Source organism: Grosmannia clavigera (assembly GCF_000143105.1).
Source record: "Grosmannia clavigera kw1407 unplaced genomic scaffold GCSC_97, whole genome shotgun sequence".
Classification (NCBI taxonomy): domain Eukaryota; kingdom Fungi; phylum Ascomycota; class Sordariomycetes; order Ophiostomatales; family Ophiostomataceae; genus Leptographium; species Leptographium clavigerum.
The window spans coordinates 1,575,663-1,592,802 of NW_014040560.1; the positions used below are offsets into that span (position 1 = coordinate 1,575,663).

Below are 17,140 nucleotides of genomic sequence, written 5' to 3' on the forward strand. Positions count from 1 at the left end.
ATATGGGGAGCGAGAAAATACACATTAGAAATCAGGCCTGGCTGTGCAGAAAGAGGTGTGAAAGATGTCTCTTCACCTGTGTCACAAAGCATCGGCATCTACAAGAGGAAGGGTGAAAAGGCGATCAGCGGTCTCCGTATTCACGCAAACGGAGAAAAGCAGGAAAGAAAATATAAAACCAGAAGCCTGAACCCCTCGAGGATTTTCGCCAGTTCTCTTCCGCCGTCCCGAGCCCGCCGCCCTGATAAACGCAAGCTAGCGTCTCTGTGCTGTGTGTTTTTTGTCTGTCCTGCTGTCCCCGCCCCCCCCATGAAACCGAGAGACATGAAAAAGGAAGCCACATGGTAAAGCAAAAAAATAGATCAATGGCAACACTCCCGCCCCTGCACGTTCAGACGGCTCCTGTTGCTGAGATGGGCGTGTTGTCTAGGTCGGCGTAGTTCAGCGTGATCTCCCGCGTTGTCTGTATCTTAGTCAGCAAGGCGCTCCTGCCCAATTGGGCGGCTTTGCGCAACAAGAAACTCACGCGTTCTTTCCGCCAGTTTGCTGGGTCCCAGATGATATAGAATCCCCGCTCGTGGCTTTGGCTCAGAACCTGTGGCATCATCATGTCGTCCTTGGTCAGCCAGACCTGCTGCCGCTTGTGCCAGCGCCAGTTCCGGTTGGTCCTGTAGCGACCGTTAGCGAGGTGTTTGTTTTCTCGTCTTACCGCCAGTTTTCGGCTCGTAGGACCACCTACAGTTCAATCGCAGCCAGCTGCTGCTTGATGTCGTTGGGACACGAGTAAAATATCCACATCAGGGTCTCCTCGTTGAAGCTCGTGATCTTGTTCTCGATCGGTCCCACATTGGAAACCTTGTAGCACTCTGGTAGGCGGAACTTTGGAACTGCCGGCCGTGGCGCTGCACCGTCAAATAGGGAATAGACCTGAGTGGACAGGAGTCTGCATCCGAGTTAGCCAAGCGTTTCACCCCATCCCCAACGGAGAATCGTACTCGGTCGAGCCCAGGTCCACATTCAGCGACGCGAGGTCTAGCCCGAACCCGGATATTGCCGCGCTGTAACCTGGCTCCTTGACCAGGAGCGCCCGCAAGCCTTTTAAGCCCCATTTGTCATTCGGTACCATCCCAGCTAGCGGGTCTTTTGCGGAGCTGCTTGAGCCAAGGCTGTCATCGGTGCCGGACTTTGACGACACTGCGTCTGTGCCGATGGCAGCCATGGCAATCCGCGGGTCGGTGCTTGGTTGTGGCACAACATCAGCCAGCTGTGACTGGGCTGCCCTGACTTCTTCCCCGAATGGATTCTGCTTGATCCGGACCTCGTCATCTGCTGCTGGATTTCGTGTTTCTTGCGGCCGAGTGCCTAGGGTCAGAGTTAGCACCGTCGTATAGCCCTCTCTGAGCAGGGCTACTTACCAACAGGTGCCCGCACCTCGCCTCCGGACCGAGAGTTGGCCGACAGGGCGTTCAACAGTCCGTTGCCCATGCGGCCACCCTGAGCGGAAGCCGAAGCGCCTGCAGCCTGCGAGCCAAAGCCTAGACTGGCCATCAGATTCTGGTTGCGGTCCTGGCCGATCTCTCCTGCACTAGAAGAGCGATTGTTTAGTGGCGGGAAATCGTCGATGCCGCCTGGTTGTGTCGATGCTGTCACTTGGCCGAGGCCAGCCTGGCTGCCGAACCGAAAGGAAGCTGTGCTCTGATTCGATTGCAAGCGGGATGCTGAGCCGAACATGTCCTCTTGCTGTCCCTGCTGTCCGGGTTGTCCTGGCTGCGACGACTGTTGCTGCTGTGATGCCAGCGGGTTGGTGGCACTGCGCTGTATGCCCTGGCTGCCGATAGTTCGTGATCCTGCTGCGGACCAGAGCGACGATTGGCCACTGCTGGAAAGCTGAGGGTTATTTGACAATGATGGGAATTCCCTAGAGCTATGTTAGCCAGAGGTGGAAGGTAAGGCGAGCTGTCAGGTAGGCTAAAAGGGCGATGATTCAACGCAGTGAGGCGGAAACGCGGGAAAGGATGGCGGAAGAGTGCAGTACCGCTTTATAGATGCAGAATAGGCCATTTTGTGATGTAGGATGCAGATGTCAACCGCTGGGCTGTTGAAGCACGACAGCCCCTTCCGTACTCGACTTTCCGGGAGAGCTAGTCGGGTTCCAGGACATGTCTTGTTGTGGGGAACAGACAGGAGGGAAAGACAGAAGGGGACAGAAGGGGCAACAGGCGGAGACACGCGTACATGTGGGGGGAGGGGAAAGAGGTGGAGAGCAAAGGCAGAAGACAAATAAGTGAACTCACGAAAGGTCAAGAGGGGTGGCAGGTTGTGAGCCGCCTAGGCTCTGGGCAAAGCTGATATTGCCACCCATCTGCTGTGGACGCGACGGGTTCTGCGTGCCAGCACCGAGGGGCACACCGGAGCCGAAAGCCCAACCGGAGCCGTTGTTTCCTGATGCAATCAGAGTCAGCAAATCAGAGCTCGAGCGAGATTCCGTCGAGTCATGCCATCGGCCAGCATCTGACCCAAGAGATGCGAGACTGGAGCTTGCAGATGCGGCATCCCCACTTACCCAGCTTTCCATTGGGCAGCCGGCTTGAGACCGACCGGGCCTGTGGCAGCTGTTGCTGTTGTTGCTGTTGCTGTTGTTGTTGTTGTTGCTGTTGTTGTTGCTGCTGCTGCTGCTGTTGCTGTTGCTGCTGTAGCTGTGTACCGAAGCCGCTGGGCATTCCGCGCAGTGTTTGCGGTGCGCCTCCTGTGCGAAAAAGAGCCATTAGAGTTTGCAAGAGTGAGGGGAGGGAGAAGCAGCAAGAGGTTGAAAGGGCCAGTGAAGGCAGAGAAGAGAGTGAGAGCAGAGTGAACAGAAAGCCAGACAGGTCCTGTCTCGCACAAACGGGAGCGATCTTGCAGCCAGACAGAGCAAAGGACTGCAGCAAGACCGAGCAGATAGAGCGACAAGGCTCGGCGAATCTTCCCCTCCGTCAACGGGCCAGAAGGAGAGCAAGAAAGGCAATTGGCCCCTCCCTGCAGCCATTCGCCGGCCGGTGCAGCACGGCAGGCCAAGCTGCCCATCCAGAGGCGTTGTGCGGCCACGCCTGGATGAGCAGGGCAGCCGGACGACATGGGACACGACCAGGCTGCTGCTTCTTCCCGTCTGGCTGTCTGCAGGTCGTGCCATCCGGCATGCTCTCCGTGTCTGTCGCTCCTGCTGGCCGCTGCCCTGGCCCTCCCGCTCCATGCTTGCAGCGGGCATGCGTGCGTGCGTACCTGGTCGATTCATACTGGGCGAGCGCGGTCGAGGGGCGGCCGAGAGAGGGGATGTCGACAATGGTTGGATAACAAGCGATCTGGGGATCTGGATGTCGATGGTCAAAACGCACAAAAAAAAAGCTCGATCGAGGGGCGCGGAGAGGGGTGCGAGGACGTTTGCGGGGGCCCGACAGACGGCCGTGTTCGCCGGAGGAATCGTGTGGGTGCAGCGAGGGCGTGGAGGCCAAGCAGCGGCTGTCTGGGTTCCTGGTCTTTGCTGGCGTTGCTGATTGCTTCTTGTGGCTGGGTCGGGAAGCCTGAGGCTGTGAACATGAGCACGGGAGAAAGAAAGGTTAGTGCGGATTAGCTAATGGCGCTTTGTGCTAATACTCGTCTAGTGGACCGTGCGCAGCCCCGCGGTTCTTCTGTAGAATACGTATGAATAGGCGCTGCTGCTCAATGTAGTGCTTGGTTCCAGCGGGTGGCAATTCGCTGTTCTTATACTCCGTGCTGCTGCTTCTGTTTGCTTGCTCAACACAAGGCCGATTGTCTCAGCCGCACACGGCAACCGGTAAACGGCGTCAAACCGGTCTACGAGAAGATTCATGTTTTGTTTTCGTTTCCATGCTACATCATACAAAGCTAGCTCAAGCTCAGGCGCAGGCTCTGTTCAAAAGCAAATTGGCCTAGCCGTCTTCCGATCAGGACAAGCTTGCTCTGCTGGGGTGCATCCGTAGTCTGGGTGGCAGACGGGGACGGGCTGTCGAAGATCTCAAACAGCTCGCGCACGCCCTGTACGACCTTGTCCGTGCCGTCCTGCAGCACGAGCCGACCCTTGAGCCGGTGGATCTCGAAGCCGGTCTGGGGGCCGTTGGGGAAGGGCAGCTGGCCCTCCCAGAGCAGCGACCGGAGCCAGGCGTCCAGCTTGTAGACCTGTTGCAGTTCCAAGACGCCAAGCTCGATAGTGTGTGTCGATATGGTCTATCAGTCAGCGGGGGGAGGAAGGGAAGGAGAGAACCAAAAAAAAAAGGAACTGACCGGATCCAGATGGCTGTGGTATTTCTGGCGGGACGCGCGTTCGACGGCCTCGGCGGTCTCGTAGGCGTGCAGGTCGAGCAGCACGCCCTCGAGCCGGGGCACCTCGCTCTGGCGCGCGAGGTGGATGCGGGCGAGCCCGTTGATGGACTCGACGCGGGCGCGCACGCGGGCGAGCTCGTCGGCGTCGACCAGGTCAGTCTTGTTGATGACGACGACGTCGGCGTGGGAGATCTGCACGTGGGCGGTAGTCATCAGAGGACCGCGCTCGTCGTGGCCGTCGTCGTGGCCATCTTCGACCCGGCCCTCGGGGTCGTCGAGGCTGCGCAGAATGTTCTTGGCGTCGACCAGGGTGACGATGCCGTCGAGGAAGATGGAGCTGCCGAGGCCGTCGTCCATCCAGAAGAGCGGCGCCAGGTTTCCGGGATCGGCCAGGCCGGTTGTCTCCAGCAAAATGTAGTCAAACGAGCCCTTCTTGGCCATCAGCGACTCGATCGCGTTCACGCCCGTGTCTCTGCGCCGGCCGTCAGCAGAAGTGGGCAGAAGCCGTGAGAAAAAAAAGGCCTACTTGACCGAGCAGCAGAGACAGCCGTTGCCGACGTCCAGCCACTCCTCCACAGCCTCGCCGTTCTTGTTGACCGTCAGGGACTTTTCAATGTCCACGGCTGCACCGTGTCAGCAGCAGCGGCCCGTCAGCACTGTCCACCATTCGATGGGTAAAGGACGGACAGCAGCATCTTACAGTCACCAAATTCTGTACACCGCATTAGCAAGCTGGTGTTTCTGAAGCGGTGCAGACAGAGCGTTCACCATTCATGATCACGGCAATCTTCTTGCCATGCTGGGCCGTCAGGATATAGTTGAGCAGCGTCGTCTTTCCGGCGCCGAGATAGCCTTGCAGGCAGCATCAGTCGGTGTTGTTCCCCACATCGCATATGCGTCTCCGGGCAGCCTTACCGGTCACGATCGTGATGGGCACCTTGGCCTGCTTTTCCGGCTCTCTGTCGGGGCCATTGCCGGTCTCGACGAGAACGGGCGGCAGGTCGTCATCGTCGTCCATGGTAGCCGTAGGTTTGTGCAGCTTGGTGGAGATTTTGGCAGCCGCAGCCAGAAGTGGCGCCCGTATAAGTCGGCGATGGAATTTGCATATACATTTTTATTACGTAAGCAGAATCACGTGACGAGATTGTCAGCCGCAATTGCATGGCATGCATTCCTGCTGGATTTCAAGCCCATCTGGCAAGATAGAGCGTGTTGCAAGCGAACGGGCGCGTATCCACGGGCGTCCCAACAGACGCGGCAGACAGACGACACAGTGCCTCTGGGACATACGAAGCAGCGAACAAAGAAGCAGGACCTTGGGATTGACCGAATCGAGCCTCCGCTCAGGTCCCGATTCCCACCTCCAACCTCCAACCGCCAAACGTCGACATCGCACCCTTGGCTGCATCATGGCCCTTCCGCCGAGCTCGCCACGGCTGCCGAGCCCGCCCCCGGCAGCGGAGATCCAGATCGGGCCCAACACGACGACAGCAGGCAGTGGCAGTAGCAGTGGCAGCAGCAGCAACAACAAGGACGGCAGCAGCAGCACGGAGCAGAAGCAGCAGCTGGAGCAGCAGCTGGAGCAGACGATGCTAGACAGCAACGCAAAGCGGCGAATCCATCCGGGGACGCGGGCAGCAGACTTTGCGGTAGGCCCGCCGCTGGTGCCGCTACATGAGCTCGACTCGGCCTTCCAGCTGCAGGAGCATCTGGCCGCACTGCACTACTTCCACACGGCCAGCAGCACGCAGGCGATCTCGCGCGAGACGGCCTACACGCTGGCGCTGCCGCCAACGGGCACGGACCGGACGCTGTGGCTGTACGAGCTCTGCCGGTTCCTGATCGCGCAGTGCAACGGGCTGATCGTCGGCTTCCTCTTCGACACGCCGCCGTGCAGCGCGGCCACGTGTCCGGAGATGCGCGCGTCCGAGTGGCAGTTTCTCTGCGCCGTGCACGAGCAGCCCAAGAGCTGCTGCGCCATCGACTACTGCTGCCACACGCTCGACTGGGCCGCCAACGTGGTCACCAACCCCAAGATCTTCCCTAGCCGCTTCGTCTTTGCCGATCCCCACGACAAGTCCGCCGCGGCCAAGAACCTGACCAACGTCTTCCGTCGCCTTCACCGCATCTTCGCACACGCCTGGTTCCAGCACCGCGGCGTCTTCTGGTCCGTCGAGGGCCAGACCGGCCTCTACGTCCTCTTCAAGACCGTCTGCGACATGTACGACCTGCTGCCCGCCGAGAACTACAAGTTGCCGCCCGAGGCCGAGGGTCTCGACGTGTCGACCGCTCTGTCTGGCCTCGGAACCGCCACCGATCTGCCTGGAGACAGCGAGATCAACAACAACAACAACAACACCTCCAGCGCCAACATCCCCGGCCTCATCTCCATCGCCTCGCTCGGCGATCGGAAAGGGCCCGGCCAAGGCCCTTCCTCTACTACCACCACCACCTCGGCTACCGCTGCTGCACGTCGCTCAGGTACATCCCTGAGTCCGGCCACTGCTTCCACCGCTATCGCTGCTGCTGCTATCACTGGCGGCCTCGACTTTGCCAGTGACGATGATGATCGCTCCCAGGCTGTCGGACGCACCAACACGCGTCGCCACATCCGCAGCAACCCCTCGACCGGCAGTGCCGTCACCACCGTGCTCGAGCAGGACGAGGAGGCCCTCAGCGCTGCCGCCGCCGCAGCAGCTGCCGCAGCAGCCACAACTGCCAGGCCATCCGCCATGGCCGCACACGTGGCCACCCCGCCATCCATCACGATAGAAGAGAGCCACGAGGGCGAGGAGTCCGAGATTGAGACCGTGCTGGGTGACGAGGACGACCGGCTGCCAGTAGAGATCGATGCAGACGCAGACGCAGACGCAGACGCAGACGCAGATGCGGATGCAGAAGTCGACCCAGATGCAACAATCCTGGACGAGAGACCGGACGAGCAACCTGCATCGACCAGCAGACTAGAGCCGGACGACGACGAACCAACTACAGAGACACCCTCATCCGAGGACGCCGAGTCCGCCAAGGATGCCAAGGATGCCAAGGATACTGCCTTGGAAGCAGCACCAGAAGCTGCAGCACCACCACCAGGCGACGACACGTCCACGGACACTGTTGGTCTCGCGAGCACAAGCGTCCTCGACTTTGCCCCATCGGCCGAGGAGACGGGCGTGACCAGCGACTTCGCCGAAAAGGTGGCCAACGCTCCCGACGAAGCTGTCGAGGACGACGTGCCCGACGAGGCCGCGGAAACAGAAGCAGAAGCGGAATAGAGGCAGGCGTGCACCATACGACGTACGCTGCTCGCTACACACCTCTACATTCCCACTTGCTCGTTTCCTGTTTTCCTTTGTCTTTCTGCGTATAGGCAACTAAAAGAGACGAGCATCGGCATCCAGGGCGGAACCTGTCATTTCTCTTTCCTTCTTGCTGTCATACTATGTACGATTCCATGCCATAGTTGGAAGCAAGACATTTTCTCGTATTAGTCATCTGGCAACCGTGCAACGGCCCCGCTGTCTGATAAAAACGTCCTATGTACGGAGTTTTATGCACCCGCCCAGACTGAGACGGTTTCAGCTTCATCCCACCCTTGCCGCCGCCGTGCCGTTGCTGCCGCAGAGATGTTTCCAAGATCTGACACATCAGTCAATTGGCCGTGACCAGGGCTTCCAAGGCCTAGTCACCATCATCCCATCTGACACAAATTGTCTTATCACTGCCTGTGCAACATCGGAGCTTACTTGCTTCCTTTTGATTTTCGCTGTCCCCTGCCTTTGCCCCCTTGTCTATTATTATTATCAGTGTCAAAATGCCCTCCCTCTTCTGTCCAGGGCGATCCTTTCCGCCTCGTCCTCATTCTTGTCCTCGTCCTCGTCGCCGTCTCACCACCTGACTCCCTTCCCCTTGTCGTGTCGCATATTTCCGAAGCTGCTGTCAGAGTCCCCTGTCGGAGAACTGTCGTCCGGCTGTCCGGCTGTGCCGGCTTCTGGTACTGACCCACCGCCATTGCCCACAAGCTGCATCTTGGTAAAGACATGCCGGATCTCGCGTAGGTTCTCGATCGGAGCCGCCACCGCCGTCAGACTGCGCTCGTCTGCAAACGCACGAATACTCTGCAGCAGAGGGCTGAATCCTTCGTCGTCCGGCAGCCACCAGTGCGCGCATGCTGCGTCTTGCAGCAGCTCGGCCATGCGCGTGCGCATTGTCGGCGGGAATATATAACTGCAGGCCGTCAGAACACAAAAATACCGGGAGAGTGGAGTAAGCCGTTGGGGGTATTGAGGGGGGAGAGGGGGCCAAGGGACCAGGATCTGTTTCCGAGAGAGTGGGGATTGGGTGACATATGCAATGGGGACTGGGAATAGTTCTGTACTCCGTATGCAGGATCTGCATGTCGGAGCTGTCAAACAACCTAGCTGGGGAGAGAAAAGACAGGGGGATGGGGAAGCGGAAAAAAAAAATGCAGGAGATAAGCAGGGAAACCGGGTGAAAAAAAAACAAGGCGGAGAAAAAAGAGCTCACCCCATGGACTCAATCAGCGCAAACTTTCGTCGAATCCACATCCGATGCCGGCTGTCTCGCGGAAGGAACAGTGCCGCAATGGCCACTGAAGCCTGCAGGGCGATCACGACCCCAGGCGGACTTGCTGGCCAGCGTTCCACTGTCTCAAAGATCTGGCAGGCCCCGAATGCCAGCTGGGCAAGTCGGGCCAGAGCTGCTGCAGGCTGCTCGCCAGAATCTATTGCGACCCTGCTGCTGCTGCTGCTCCGGCTGCTGTTGTCCTCTGCCAGCCCTTCTGCGCCGTCTGCCAGCCCTTCTTCGGCTAAACCGCTCAGGCCTCCGCCTGGATTTCCTCCTGCAGCCGTAGCCATCTGGGCAGCTTGCATCTCGTGCATGAGCACAATCGATTGCCACTCGCACGTCATGAGCGTGCCTGCGAAGAGCGGCGGGTAAAACAGAAGGCCGACCTGGTACGGGTTGATAATGTCGTCTTCGCCCAGCGGCTGTGCGTGCTGGAAGTCTGTCACCAGCAGTGTGTGTTGTCCCGGCTGTCCCTTCTGGTCCGTCTTCTCGCCGTTCTCGGCCGCATCGCGGAGGATGACGTCCAGGCCGGCCTTCCATTCGTGCAGTGCCCCCAGAATGCGCATGTGCTCCTGGAAGAAGGCCATCTTTTGCTGCTGCACCTCGGCCTCCTGGAGCTGGTCCTGCTTTTCTCGGCCATTGCGTCGCGCCACCAAGACAGACATCTCCCACGAGATCAGTCGTAGCTTGGCCGACCACTCCTCCATCTTCCATCCCAAGTTGTCCGGCTCGCTGGTCCCCTGTGCCTTGTAGAAGTCGGTCGGTACCGCAAACCAGGCACGCGGTAGAGCCGTCTCGAATCCGCCCCGAAGCCCAACGAAGACGTCGAATCGTGCATACCAATGAAGTATCGCTCGGCTGGTCGGGCTGCTCATGGCCGTCTCGGGCGTGAAGAGCTGCGTAAGCACCTCCAGGGCTGCTCTCTGGTGACCCATCAGGTTGACCCAGTCTCCCAAATATTCCTGCAAGTTGGAAATCACGTCAGCTCTCCTGCTTCGACACGACACATGCGACAGTATGACCGCCACATCCGCATCCACTCACCTCTATCGTTGCCAGCTGCAAAATTGTCAACAGCGTGCCGAGGTTATGCCTTTCCTTTCGCTTCAGGAAGCTGAGAAGCAGCTTCACGCTGCGGTCGTAGTAGAAGAGAAACTTCTGCATGTTTGCCGTCGGGTCGCGCTGCATATGGTGGTATGCGGCAAAGGCAACAACCGCATAGAGCAGGGACTCGTTCCTCATGGCCAACACGGGCAACACTGCGTGGAAGAAGTTCTCGGCGTCGGTGGCAAGGCAGTAGTGGAAGTTGGTGATGTTCTCGCAGAAGTAACCCAGGTAGAACTGTATGTCTTGCGGCAGACCACTCCAGTCGGCCACCGGTACTCCAGAAGGTGCCGCTGTGCCAGTCGCCGTTCCCGGCCCAAAGGCTCCCAGCGCCAGCGGCCCAAGCCCGTCGGGCAGGACTGGCGTGAGGGTGATGGGCGTGAAGCTGCCCGAGGTGCAGACCGAGTATGCCGGAGACGGGCTCTTCCCGTCCTGTGACGGTGTCTCTGACCTATTTCGCGTGTCGCGGTCCCAGTCTCCTGGGACTGATGTTGCTGACGTAGCCATCATCCGTTGCATGGCCAGTGATGAGGCCGTGCTCGACCGCCTTGGCAGCGGCCGTTGTCTGGTTCCAGAACTGGCCATGGGCTGCCGTGCTTGGCCTTCCATGTCCGAGTCTGCTGTTTCGCCTGCTGCCTCCTCTGCTTCACCGTCGTCGACAATCGTGTCGAGCTTGCTGTCTTGTTCGCCGTCGTCTTCATCCTCGCCGTGGGATGTGGCAGGACTGGCCTGCCTGCTCGTGCTGGGCGTTTCCTTGGACTGACCTCCACTTGCCTGCTTGGATGCCGGCTCGGGGTAGACACAGTCTCTTTTCCCCTTTTTGCATCCTGTAGTCTTGTTAGATGACATGGCGAGAGAGGGAGAGAGGGAGAGATGAAAAGAAAGAGGGAGCGAAAGAGAGACAAGAAAGAAGGGGAGAAAGGAATTACGTACGCTCACACATCGGCCGGCTCTCGTCGCACTTTGTAGATTTGTCAGTGTGCATTCTTGTTTCTCGTTTTCTCATTGTCTCTAGTCGAGAAAGAGCACATAGCGCACCTTGATTCGTCGGCTCCTGCATGTATAGCAGCCCGATCTCGTCCGGCGGTGCTTGACGTGCTCAAGCCCTGCGGTCGACTTCCGTCGATGCCGTTGTGACTTGTGTGCGTTGAACATGACTGGTTCAGGGAAGCCAGTGAAGAAACCAAGACTCTGAAATTGGCTTTGGCCCGCACCAGCGCCAACGGCCATTGGTGGTGCAGAATGGAGATGGGGGGGCAGCAGCTGCGAGTACGGGTCATGTTGAAGCTGCTGCTGCTGCTGCTGCTGATACTGCTGGTGCTGACGTTGTTGCGGTTGCTGATACTGCGGCTGCTGCGGCTGTTGATGCTGATGCTGATGCTGATGTTGAAGCTGCTGGGGTTGTTGGTTGTGCAACGAGTTCGTCCCGATGCCCGGTATAGAGGACAGGAAGCGATGGTAATAGTCACCCATGATGAAAGACGATGTCCAAGCTATGCTGCCGTGTTTGCCGGACGATTACGCGCAGAACCTGTGGCTGTACGGGTAGGGAAATAGGTAAGCGCGAGAGTGCGCGCGTGTGTGTGAATGATAGTGGGTGGTGATCAAGAACAGTGCTAGGGCTTTGCTCCAAATAACAAGAGCCCTGCTTGAACTTGATCAACAGTGGACGAAGCTGAGACAGATTGAAGGGAGGGGCGGGAAAAAGAAAGCAGAAGCGGGAGAGGGCCGCCAGTGGGACAACAGCTCGGGGGAGGCGTTCACTATATCGGGAATGGAAAGCTGTGGTAGCGGCCGTATCGGTGGCGATGCAAGGTAGGTAGGCTGGCAAGGGGGTCTCGTCCTTAGCTGCATGCTTTTTCTCCCTGTTGTCTGGAAGCTGGCCGGCGAGAGAGAGGGGGACGGGCGAGGAGATGTCTCATCGGCAAATAGCGCAGCTGCGAGACACCGAAATGTATGTAAAAACTGCAAAGGTTGCAGAGGCTGCAGACTTGACAAGAGTTCGTTGGCCGATGCGTGCTAACGGTGCTGGCAACCGGTTGTGGCGTTTGCCGAGCTGTCTGAGATCCAATGCGAGGCCGAACTGTAGGCGAAAAGCAACGCAGCTGCCAGGAAGAAGAAGAAAAGGGAGACAAGAAGGAGAAGAAGGGTGACGATGAAAAGAACGAGAGGACGAAATAGGGAGGAGAGCCGCCTCCACCAAAATGTACCTAGTGACAAGGTATGTCTGGCATGGGTCAGGCCGGCGAGAACTACCGGTACTGGTGCTGGAGCTGGAGCTGCCGGTGCTTGTGCCGGTGCTGCTGCTGCTGCTGTGATGGTGGCATTCGTCAGTCTGCGAGGTCTTGCTCTGGTCTGCCTCTCCTCTGGCTGTTTTATGTTTCCCTCTTTCTGCTTAGTCCTGGCCAGGACCGGAACGGCTCTGGCATGACGAGGTTGACGGGGTAGGGCAGGGTGATATGGAGCAGATGCCAGACAGCGGCAATCATAAGAAGTGGAGGGGGACGATGGTCAAAAGAAGAGGCCGTGGTCACTTGTGAGACGTAGATGTATTTACGCGCCGAGATTTCCCATTACCCTCTTGAGAGATTCAGAGTGTAAGGGGGTCCTGATCTACCCACAAGGTTGAGAAGTGGGGAGGAGAATTACGGGGTGAAAAAAAAGAGACGAGAGTAGGATGAGGGGGGGAAGGGGGGGGGGGTGACGATAGGAAGGGCCTGTGCATGAGTGAGACGCCTATCTCATACGGGAGGGCACGGAGCGTATGTAGCAGATAAAAAATATATACAGCGAGGAAAAGAGCAAAAAAAGAAAGCAGGTCACAAGGGTCGGTGAATAGCGTGACGGGGTGGTGTGGGGGGCCAGGTTGTCATACGTACAGAAAGGGAAACCGGCCTGTTACTCGAGGGGGACCTACCTAGAGCGGAGAGAACAGAGCGACGGACGAGGAAGGAACGACTGACGAGTGCTGGATATCAATGGGGCCAGCTATCTGGATCAGAATGCATATCAGCAACCAAGATGAGCCAGAGATGCGTTCTACTGGATGAGGAGGACGTGAGAGGCCGTATGTAACCCTGGGGGGGTCGCGGGGAACGGGGGAGGGGGGGGGTCACTCACACGTCTAGCAACTGGTCCGGCGGAGGAGAAGAGTGGTGTCTGCTGGACGGTCAGGGCTGTCCCGACAACCTGCAGACGGGATGGATGTAAGATACAAGTACGGTTCGGTGGTGGTGGGTAGTATTGCAGGGCGCATACAGTGGTATGGCAGAAGGGGGAATTGAGAAAAGAGGGGACGAGTGCGATGGGACCGGCGGAGAGGAGACTGAGAGGCTGCTTGGTTGTCCGTCCGGTGGCAGCAGTTTGTGATCAGCACAGCAGCAGGGCGGTAGCGTTGCGGCTTAAAGAAGCCGTCGCTCGCCCGCTTAAGGACGACTGATATGTCAAGGGGGAGCGGGTCGATCAGGCTGTTGCTGGTGGTCTATATGAAGGAGGGCAGTTATGCACGGGCCGGTATCATATCAGAGTGGCGTACGGAGCAAATACGAGCATGGTCCATTCCCTGGGAGGACCTGTTTTAGAAGTCTGCAGACGCTGGAGAAATGAGGCCGTTGGCAAGCACGGGTATGTAGGAGGAGAGGAGGAGGGGGGATACGGGTACGAGCACTCGTAACTCGTACTGGTAAAGGGGGTGACGGGACAGCAGGGCAACAGGGCTTCAGGGCAGCAGGGCTTCAGGGCAGCAGGGCAGCAGGGCAGCAGGGCAGCCGGACGTTCCCACCGGGCGGAGGAGGGATTGGCGAAGACGAAGGCAGCAAGCGTGAACGATCAGAAACATGCCAGCAAGGGTGATGGCAAATTCCGTGTCGACAGGGGAGCTAGTTTTGTGGGCGCTGGATGAGCTTCTCTGGAGACTGGCCTCCCCAGGAGGAGGGACCACCACCAACCCACCCACCCTGGTCGATTTGCTGGGATGGGCCTATGCGATCCTGCAGATGAGGCCGGCTTGCGTCGGGGAAGCCAGCAGGCCGAGCAGAGCGGCTTGCCTGTATGCGCTGGGGTGGTAGTGAGTGTGAGTGTGCGTGTGCGTGTGAATGCGTGAGAGTGTGTGTGTGGCATACGTATGCGTGCAGATGATGCCTCTCACGGGACGACGAGCGCCTGCCTGTCTGGCCATGGCCTGCCACTCCAGCCATCCGCCGGTCTCCCCCTGGGGCCAAAAAGGAGAGCGAGATTGACGGGCCTGGACGTGGACGACAAATAGCTGCCATGTGGGGGGAAGGGGGACGAGAGAAAGAGCCTCGATCGTTAGAGCCAGAGATTGGCACGCATCCCAATCCTTAGCCCCCGGGCCTGCTTGAGAGGGATTAAATTAGGCTCCGGCCAGTAGCGTTGCAAAGTGCGTGAATACGGCCTGCTCTGTGGATTTAATCGCCTGCTGCCTGCATAGAATGTGCCTGCCGACGTGCTAGGCTCCCTTCAGCAGTCCGCTGGCCCAGCGTTCCGGATTGAGACGCATGGCAGCATGTGCGGTGCCGCCGACCAGAGATGCTGCACTGCGGTACTGCCGCTCGTGCTACTATGTAGGAGGCATGCAGGGTCCAGGCATTATACCGGGCCACATATCACATGCGGGTCGCTTGGCTCACTTGGTGCCGTGGGCCGCGGATGAGACGGCCAAGTTAGGATGTGAGTGCTTGCGTGTTTGACTTTTGGAGTCTGTCTTTTTTCGGTGTCTCTTGTTATTTTTATTTTTATTCCTTTTTTGTGTATATATTTTTAATTTAATTCAATTTATATTCTATTCCATTCTATCATATCATATCATATATTATATTATAGTATTTTTCTTATTCATTTTGCTTTACCTAGCATGTCGTACGCCGGACAAGAATCCTCCTCACCCTCTCCTCACTCTCCGAAGCAAATGAGGAGCCGGGTGGGGCGTTGGAATGTCTGGCATGCTCCACAAAGCGCCTATGGAGGAAGGAACAGAAGGAAAAAGGAAAAAAGAGGGCAGAGGCAGCTAGGGACGCCAGCCAATGCCGTGTGGGATCCCTGTCATGCAAAGCGTGGCTTGACGTTCCTTCAGAGCCTTCAGCCCTTCCGAGCTTCAGCGGCTAAGCAGATTAAGACGGCCCGACCGAGAGCGTACTATGTAGAGAGGGCTGGCGGTGCCCGTCGGATGCCAAGCCGAAAGAAGCAAGAGCTGGCGCAGCGGAGACGGGGAAGGAGCGCGCGCGCGAGAGCAGGAGAGACCGGGAAAACGAAGAAGAAAAGAAGAAGAAACTAAAGAGAAGGAAAAGAGGCTACGCAGGATTAGCATGCCACCTACTCCGTACCAGCACGCTCCCATGCTTAGCCTGAAAACCCGCTCCGTCCAGAGAGTACTACGTACGATACGATACGAGCAGGCCAGCATGGGGATGTGTGCTATCCTATCTCAAACAATCCACGTACTATGTATGCGCCAGACACATCTGTCGCGCGCCCCTTCATCTCGTCGATCGCGCAAGATGCACCGGCCATGGCGGGTGAGCGGTGGCCTGCCGCAGGTGGCCTGTAGCCGGGCGCATGTGGCCTGTGGCCTGCAACGAGTGGCCTGTCTCTGACGGCATGGCGGAAGACTGCGAGCAGAGACAGGCGACAGCGGGAACCCGTGACAGGGCCGTCGTCCGAGCCCGTGCTCGAAGCCTGTCTGGCGGCGAGACAGCAACCCGGCACCAGCAAGGGCAGTGGAGAGGCGCGTGCGTCGTAATGCGTCGTGTTGCGTCGTGTTGCGTTGGCGCTGCACTCTCCGGCCTCACAGACGAGGAGCGTCAAGAGGTCACCCAAGCCGCCGGTGCCCTTGCTGCCGCAATCTCTGGGCGTACGCAGAGCTTCTAGCGAGTTTTTACTGGACTTTTTACTGGGGGGTTTTACCTCTTTCTGTTTTTTCTCTCTCCCCTTTTTATTTTATTTTTTCCCTTTTATTTCCCTATTTTTATCATCATTGAAAAGAGTTACGGAGCAGACGTGCCGTCAAAAAAGCACAGAGCCCTTCTTGGGGGGGCTTACGGCTAGAACCCCTTGTCTGCTCAGCCGGCAGCCGTAGAAAGTATCCATTCGCGTTACATGGGACGGGTAACGGGGTACGGATTTCAGACTTACATGTCATTTATTCCGTGAAAGCGCTGGCCCGCCAGGCGGTGTGTTTCCGGTGTCTACGATACGGAGCAGATTCGAGGTCCTTGTTTTCGTCAACGGTCGAAGCGGGTAGGGGAGAGAGGGGTGTGCGCACAGGGACCCCGGAGCAGTGGCCACCAGGGGGTCCATCCAGGATAGAGATTATGCAATATGGACGCTGTTAACGAGCAGGGACGTCTGTGAAGGAGCGGCCACGTCGTGCTCGACGTTGTACTCTGTTCGGTTCGGATCTCTTACATTGTAAGGGACGAACGCGCAGGCGAGCCGAGGGTCTGAGGGTCGGGAACGCATGAGAAAATTTGGTTGGGAATAGAAGTCGGGAGGAACCATCGATTAGCTCCATAGAGCTATCCCAGAATCGCAGGGACACATGGCAAAGATCAGATGAACATCACGTGAAGGGATCTGCAGGCCAGGTCCAAGCTCAGACGGAGAGGCACTTGCTTTTGCATGGGCCACAGACATGTCTGACACGTTGTCGGTCGTGAATGCCGTGCCCGAGGCTGGTGCTGAAATTCAGGACTGCATCTTGCGAGCCGGAGACGAACGCGGGAAAAGGGGAGAAAAGGAGGGAAAATGAACCAAGCAATCAGGCCGAGGACCAGTCCGTCCTAGGACTCGGGGCAAGACCGGCCCGACCGGCTGGCCGGTCGATTGCTGAACAACAGCCCCTCGTATGACAGGCAAGACTGCCGCGCCTAGAAGCATGCACGCAGTACGATACTATGTAATACATAGTACAGGCCCTACTCGTATACATGATTGGCGACGACCAGGGCCCAGGACCCAGGACCCTAAGACGGAAGCCGTCCCGCTTGGCCGCATGCTGTCACTTCCTGCACTTTTCTTGCATGTTGGCATGAGTGTTTAGGACGAACTGCTCCGTCGGATCTGCCAAACTCTCCATCTGTTCCATCTATTCCCTTAGAGGAGCGTTTCCCCGTGT

General features: G+C 58.1%; 5 protein-coding genes across 5 annotated transcripts; 1 reads left to right on the top strand and 4 right to left on the bottom strand.

Annotated features, from left to right (window-relative positions):
* Positions 1-391: 391 nt before the first annotated feature.
* Positions 392-3,244, bottom strand: CMQ_4287 (not2 family protein; the record flags this gene model as incomplete). Its single annotated transcript, XM_014312443.1, has 8 exons — positions 392-463; positions 527-668; positions 740-943; positions 996-1,362; positions 1,416-1,876; positions 2,295-2,442; positions 2,564-2,586; positions 3,045-3,244. The coding sequence occupies 8 exons, from the start codon at positions 3,242-3,244 to the stop codon at positions 392-394; spliced, it is 1,617 nt and encodes a 538-aa protein (XP_014167918.1).
* Positions 3,245-3,882: 638 nt separating this feature from the next.
* Positions 3,883-5,335, bottom strand: CMQ_4332 (vitamin b12 biosynthesis, cobw-like protein; the record flags this gene model as incomplete). Its single annotated transcript, XM_014312488.1, has 6 exons — positions 3,883-4,221; positions 4,279-4,789; positions 4,844-4,940; positions 5,018-5,029; positions 5,086-5,169; positions 5,233-5,335. The coding sequence occupies 6 exons, from the start codon at positions 5,333-5,335 to the stop codon at positions 3,883-3,885; spliced, it is 1,146 nt and encodes a 381-aa protein (XP_014167963.1).
* A 391-nt stretch (positions 5,336-5,726) lies between these two features.
* Positions 5,727-7,592, top strand: CMQ_4697 (mob1 family protein; the record flags this gene model as incomplete). The annotated part of the gene is made up of 1 exon (XM_014312853.1): positions 5,727-7,592. The coding sequence occupies one exon, from the start codon at positions 5,727-5,729 to the stop codon at positions 7,590-7,592; it is 1,866 nt and encodes a 621-aa protein (XP_014168328.1).
* Positions 7,593-8,204: 612 nt separating this feature from the next.
* CMQ_4894 (c6 zinc finger domain containing protein) lies at positions 8,205-11,238 on the bottom strand (the record flags this gene model as incomplete). Its single annotated transcript, XM_014313050.1, has 5 exons — positions 8,205-8,544; positions 8,845-9,866; positions 9,949-10,835; positions 10,942-10,969; positions 11,047-11,238. The coding sequence occupies 5 exons, from the start codon at positions 11,236-11,238 to the stop codon at positions 8,205-8,207; spliced, it is 2,469 nt and encodes an 822-aa protein (XP_014168525.1).
* Positions 11,239-14,476: 3,238 nt separating this feature from the next.
* CMQ_4616 (uncharacterized protein) lies at positions 14,477-16,485 on the bottom strand (the record flags this gene model as incomplete). The annotated part of the gene is made up of 3 exons (XM_014312772.1): positions 14,477-14,584; positions 15,469-15,702; positions 16,351-16,485. The coding sequence occupies 3 exons, from the start codon at positions 16,483-16,485 to the stop codon at positions 14,477-14,479; spliced, it is 477 nt and encodes a 158-aa protein (XP_014168247.1).
* Between the last annotated feature and the right edge of the window lie 655 nt (positions 16,486-17,140).